This window comes from Taudactylus pleione, unplaced genomic scaffold, assembly GCF_031769625.1.
Source record: "Taudactylus pleione unplaced genomic scaffold, aTauple2 ptg000241l, whole genome shotgun sequence".
Classification (NCBI taxonomy): Eukaryota; Metazoa; Chordata; class Amphibia; order Anura; family Myobatrachidae; genus Taudactylus; species Taudactylus pleione.
The window spans coordinates 473359-480338 of record NW_028284643.1 but is presented as its reverse complement, the minus strand read 5'-3'; the positions used below and the strand labels follow the sequence as shown (position 1 = coordinate 480338).

Here is a 6980-nt window from a genome sequence, read left to right as displayed (position 1 = left end):
TTTTGATACCTATACCTACAAGAGGACCGGAGCCTGTATGTATTGACGCATATGTGTAACACAATACTGATCACATGGCATCAGCCCATACTTGCCGACATTTCGGCAGGGGAATCCGGGAGGGGGCTGGCAGGTCCGTCCAGCAGGGAGGATGGGGCCGCGATCGCGTCATAGTGGCCCCGCCCCAGCTTTATAATGCCAATATTACTGGCATTATAAGGCAGGGGGCGGGGCTATGATGACGTGATTCAGCGTGAATCGCGTCATCACACCCCCGCACCGCCCACTTTTGCGGCTGGCGCGGGGGTTACCGGGGTGCCGGCATCCATTCCGGGGGACTTGCCTAGTCTTGCGGGGTGTCGGGAGCGGCACCCGATTTTCGGGAGGCTCCCAACAGTCCCGGGAGAGTAGGCAAGTATGCATCAGCCCCAATATTTGCAGCTGATCAGTTTCACTGTGAACGGTGCAAATATAAAATTTTCTGCATGTAGGACACACAAATCCTGTGCAGAGTTAATGCAGCTTAATTTGTGAGGCTAATTGAATAGCGTTACGTTGCATTCAGTCACATTAACCTCTGTAAACGGGTTAATGCAGCTTAACTGAATTCCCCCTTGAGAGCTGTTTAGTAGAAGGAACTGGCCCCTAGTAGCACAGGGTATATTATAATTATAAGGAGACAAATGATGTTAGTGAGGACAGGACTGCATGTGACAGGGACAGTGACATGACGTGAGGAGGGGAATGGAGGCAGCAGGAAGCCACAGGCTGAGAGTTATATACTGGGAGGAGCAGGGTCCCCCAGCAGCACAGAGTATATCAGGAGATGAGTGATGTGTTAGTGAGGACAGGACTGCATGTGACAGGGACAGTGACATGACGTGAGGAGGGGAATGGAGGCAGCAGGAAGCCACAGGCTGAGAGTTATATACTGGGAGGAGCAGGGTCCCCCAGCAGCACAGAGTATATCAGGAGATGAGTGATGTGTTAGTGAGAACAGGGCTGTATGTGCCAGGGACAGTGACATGATGTGAGGAGGGGAATGGAGGCAGCAGGAAGTCACAGGCTGAGAGTTATATAGGAGGAGCAGGTCCCCCAGCAGCACAGAGTATATCAGGAGATGAGTGATGTGTCAGTGAGGACAGGGCTGCATTTGACAGGGGCAGTGACATGATGTGAGGAGGGGAATGGAGGCAGCAGGAAGCCACAGACTGAGAGTTATATAGTGGGAGGAGCAGGTCCCCCAGCAGCACAGAGTATATCAGGAGATGAGTGATGTGTCAGTGAGGACAGGGCTGCATTTGACAGGGGCAGTGACATGATGTGAGGAGGGGAATGGAGGCAGTACAAACCCAAAGACTGAGAGTTATATAGTTGAAGGAGCAAGTACCCCAGCAGCACAGAGTATATCAGGAGGCAAGTGATGTTATAGGGTCCGATGCTTTACGGACCACATTTTTTCCCTGACAATGCCTGTGCCACTAAAACTTTACTTTTGGGTTCTGACTTGGCTCTCTCAATGTGACCACAAAAGTACAAGCGTTAGTTACCGGAGGGGGTTCCTTAGACCAATGTGTTTTTGTACCGTGCATGGATCTGAGGCACATTGCGCGTACATCTTAGATACGGAGGGCGTCATTATGATTTGGACACAGAGTGATTGACATTTAGTGAACGTTTATGGCCGGTAACCTGGGGGAGGCTAGTACAAGTGCAGGCGTGTTGCGAGGTGTTTTTGTGGGCGTGTCTCAGCCAGTGACTGCGTACAGTACAGGACAGTACAAGGGGCCTGATTCAGAGCCGGACGCTCTGACCAGAGCGCTCGCTCTGAATCAGTGCCCTCCTCCATGAAAATGGAGCGGCCTCCTGGCCGCTCGCATAGCTGTGGGTGACCACCCACAGCATATGCGAGCGTCCATGATGATGGTCGCGATGGTCTTGACCATCGCGACCATCGGGCTTGCGACGGAGACCCTGCGGTAGGGTCTCGCTGCCGCAAGCCCTGGAGTGATTTTGGCTCTATCAGAGCCAAAATCACTCCCACTGACATCACTAGTGATGTCAGTGGGGCCGGCTTCAGACGGTAGGCGTTCCCATGGGAACGCCTCCGTCTGGCAGCCACGCCCCCGGCATGCCCACCAAAGGGGGCGTGCTGTCAATCAACATCGACAGCACGGCCCCTTTGGTGCGAGACCCGGAGCGATGGAGAGCCCGTCGCTCTGCAGGTCTCGTGCATGCGCACGACGGAGCTCCCTCCGTCGTGCGCATGCGTAGTGGGGGAACATCGACCCGCTTGCGAGCGTCCTTTGCTTGCGAGCGGGTCTGAATGACCCCCAAGGTTCATTGGCCCTGATGTCTTATTCCCGATGGACATTTCAATGGTGCGACCGATGTTGCGACTTTGTAAGCAAGCAGCGGATTAGAGATGCCAGCAGTGGGCGTCTCTATGCAAATCCCAGTGGCTGCGGCATTAACACCATTTCTCAGTAGCACTGCGTACAAAGGCGCAGTCACAATGGGATTAGTGGTCATAGGTTTTATTGGGGGATGGTCACTAGATAACACCATTTATGTGTGTGCTATGGTAGGAGAGAGCAGGGAAGTGTGTGTGTCTTGTATACACACGAGGGAGAAGGGACAGATCTAGAAGAGGAGGATCACCGGGAATGGGGTAAGTATGGGTGCCGGGGGGTCGGAACGGAGCAGCGGGGACGGAGCCGTGAATACTAAGGTCCCAACCCATGCTTCCCCAGGTAGAGATGCTGTAGCAGCTGCATCAAGTCCCTCCTGAGTCAGGTAAGTGGGGGAGTTGGGCAGGGGCTAGGTGACTGTGGGAGTGATCCATCATACAGGGGAAGGTGTGGGCTCCTTGCCAGGCACTGCAGTATGATCCTGGGTACTAGAGATATACAGGTGGCGTATGGAGGGGACGTGCAGCAGCAGCAGCAAGGCTGCACTTGGGTATCTGGGCTTGGATGCAGACTGTAGATGCAGTGCAGTTATTCATGCGCACAGCTAACCCTTGCATGGCTGCTGCCGGGCAGCGTGGTGGTGGCAATGTGCTGCCAGGCATTCCCCATATGACACATGAGAGATTGGTGAAGGCTGGGACAGCAGTGGATAATGTTGACAGGAGCTAAGTGATTGGAGGCTTATGTCAATATAATATGTAAGTACTGGGCAAGGCACAGGTATGTCACAGAGTGGCTGTTACACCCTGGCCAGCCATGCTAACATGCCAGCCTGTCATATACGTGTCAGTGCTGGGGAGTGCACTGACACGTATATGTGTGTCTCAGCCATCTGCGACCATCAACGGCCGAGCGGCACATGCCCTGGAGATGTTTCTCTCTTGGGTAATGTGAGATATCTCAGGTAATGTGTACCTTCAGCACAAGGTCTGTCCCAGAATCAAATCTAACTTATGTGGTAATAGTTGTGAAATGTGTGCAGTTACAATATATTTCAAACTACAGTATTACTTTTAATAAATAGACTCCTTATTGTTCTCAACATAAGTCAATTTTTGTTGTATTTCTCTTTAGGTAGTAGATGTGCCCTTTAGTATAAACTGAGCCTGTAGATCTCAGAATCTGAGTGACAGCTCAGCCTCGCCCTGTATGCAGAGTTTCACTTTCATTTTTCTCGTCAGCGATGGCGTCTGCTGCTCTGAGACAGGAGCTGGACTGTTCCATCTGCCTGTGCATTTATACAGATCCTGTAACCCTGAGATGTGGTCACAACTTTTGCCAGGTCTGTATTGATCGTGTGCTGGATACACAGGAGGGGTCTGGAGTTTATAGCTGCCCTGAATGCAGAGCAGAATGTCAGGAGCGTCCTGCACTGATACGGAGCGTTCCTCTGTGTAACATAGTGGGGAGTTTCCTGTCTACTCGGCCAGATCAGGAGGAGACTGAGATCTTCTGCACTTACTGTATTCACTCTCCTGTACCTGCTGCTAAATCCTGTCTGCATTGTGAGGCTTCTCTGTGTGATAAACACCTGAGAGTACACAGCAAGTCAGCAGAACACGTCTTATCTGATCCCACTACTGCCCTGGGGAACAGGAAATGCTCCGTCCATAGGAAGATCCTGGAGTATTACTGCACTGAGGACGCTGCCTGTATCTGTGTGTCCTGCAGTTTGGCTGGAGAACATCGGGGACACCTGGTGGAGACACTGGATGAGGCCTCTGAGAAGAAGAAGGCAAAGCTGAGAAATGTTCTGCAGAAACTGACCACAAAGAGAGCAGAGACTGAGAAAAGAGTCCAGAGTCTGCAGGAGCGCAGGATAGAGGATCAGGCAAAAGCAGCTGGTGTAACAGAGACAGTCACTGCCATGTTTAGAGACATCAGGAGCCAGTTGGAAGACCTGGAGAAGAGAGTCCTAAATGAGATCTCCCGGCAGGTACAACTCGTTTCACTTTCATTCTCTGATCTGATCCAGCAGCTGGAAATAAAGAAGGACGAGCTGTCCAGGAAGATGCGTCACATTGAGGAGCTGTGTAACATGTCTGATCCAGTGACTGTCTTACAGGAACCAGACACAGGTGACTTGTGTGATACTGAGGACACAGAGAGACATGATAACCAGGTCCCTGGTGGTGTAGGAGATCTGGATGTGGGCCTCATCTCAGGGACATTACACACATTATCTGATATAATAACAGGTATAAATACAGGGATCTATGTGCAGGAAGCTACAGACATAGTACTGGATGTAACCACAGCTGGTAATAATATACAGATATCAGGTGACAGGAAAACTGCATCCTTGTCACCATACCAGAATCGTCCAGAAACACCAGAGAGATTTCAGTGTGATCAGGTTATAAGCACCAGGACATTCTCCTCAGGGCATTATTACTGGGAAGTGGATGTCAGTAACTCAGAGTGGTGGAAGGTGGGGATGTGTTATCCCAGTATAAATAAGACAGGAGTGCAGTCCAGCATTGGATATAATAACAAGTCCTGGTGTTTGTGGAGGTTTAATAATCAGTACTCAGTGATACATGACAGTACAGAGATCCGGTTACCTGGTGATATCCCCTGTGATAGAGTGAGGATATATCTGGATTATGAGGCAGGACAGCTGTCCTTTTATTGTCGGCGTGACTGGGTCATCAGACACTTACACACAGTCACCGCCACCATCACTGAGCCCCTACATGCTGCATTATGGGTACAGAGAGGTCGTATAACTATATATGGGGGAGTCAAGACCTGGGAGAAATTACCATAAGTGATTGGCCCAGAGACTGGTGACATCACAGGGAGGGGAGTGTGATTGGTGGAACACTTAGTCAACAGAATGAGGCAGTGGGTGGGGATACAGCTGAGCCCCTCCTCCTGTGTAACTAGTGTGTCTGGATTTGTTCCTTTGTTGGTGTGCTAGAAACTTTGATTATAAATATACTAGTTCACTGGACATGGACCACTTCAGTCTCCGCCCCAACCCGTCTCCCCATCGCCCGCTCTGCCCCACCATTTGTGTTCTGCTCCACTCTGTCCGGCTTCACCCTTGTGTTCAGGCTCCCCCCACCCCATCACTCCATCCTGACTGCCCTCCTTCCCCCACCTCCATTCTTACCTGGTGCTCCTCTTCTTGTCTGTCCCATCTCACTCGCAATGGGAGACGTGGGGGTGAGTGCACCCAGGCTTCCACTGCACGCATATTGAGGAGATGTGACAGACCTTCTACAATTATTATATAGATAAACATCTCTGTGGAATATCTCTGACTCGCTGAGAGCTGTGATTGGCTGCAATATCTGTCTGTCAGCCAGTGTGCACCCTATTACTGTAGTCTTGCTCCTATTGGCTATGATTTAATTTGGGATGATGTCTCTGTATAGCTCCTCCTACTGGTAATTGTAGTTTATTACATAATAAAAGATGGACTGGACTATAACACCAAGCATATCCCATTGCTTAGCTGTATTATTAACATGTCATTTGCAGAATCCAAAATGATAATGATTATTATTTTCTCCTAATAAATATTATAATTATAATTACACATTGCTCCAGCAGTGCCATACACTGGGGGAAACTGGGCGCACATAAGACAGTATAAGGTAGATATGAACAGAGAGTGTAAGGAGGGTAAATAATCATCAAATACCCCCTCAGTGTGCTTTTATATTAAGTACCCCCAAATGTGAGGAACTGTGGGCCTGATTCACTACAGATCTCTATTGCGATCATAGCTGCGATTACACACTCAGTTCTGCTGCAAAAATATGCTAATGTTTGCAATCGCAAAGCCAGCATAAAGACGCCTACTACCGATATATCACATACGTAATACCTCGCAGTCCTGTGCATAAATCTGTAACATCAATTAACATCAGCCCCTCACGCACAATTACAGCAGCTCTGACCTATCTTGGAATCTGCAACTCTCGTCTCACGAGTACACAAGCTGCGTATGCCGTTGCAGTGGCTAATTTATGCACGTCCATGTAACAGCGTTCAAACGAACCGCCACGCCTCCGTTTCTCCGACCACTCCCCCGTCACCACCCCCAAATGCTGATGTCCCGTCATTTGATCTGCGATGGCTTTCTCTCTGCGTGTGATCGCATTGTGAATGCAAGGTATCCCTCCCACGCGCTAACCGCGCATGCGCGGTATGCACCATCGGCCGATCTGCGCACGCTATTACAATTGCGATCCGTAATGACTCAGGCCCTGTGCTCCAAACCACACCTGTTTACTGCTGAGCATCTGTCTTACAGTGGCATTCCTCTGCATCCGGCAGGTAATCAAGCGGGTGAGCAGTACAAAACACTTCCGACGCGTTTCGACTAAAACAGCTCTTTCTGAAGGCAACATGATGTTTTGTGCTACTGAGCTGCGTATTTACCTGCTGGATGTAGAGGAATCCTTATCTTTGATAACTAGGACATTTTTCCATTAAAGAAAGAGGAGGAAAGATTCTTGATACGCTTGTATTACATCATGATCTGGTAGCAGCATG

General features: G+C 49.9%; 1 protein-coding gene across 1 annotated transcript; it reads left to right on the top strand.

Annotated features, from left to right (window-relative positions):
* The first annotated feature begins 3654 nt into the window (after positions 1-3654).
* LOC148516781 (E3 ubiquitin/ISG15 ligase TRIM25-like) lies at positions 3655-6980 on the top strand. Its single transcript, XM_088479561.1, has one exon. It carries the CDS (start codon positions 3655-3657, stop codon positions 5239-5241), a length of 1587 nt encoding a protein of 528 aa, XP_088335687.1. The 3' UTR covers positions 5242-6980.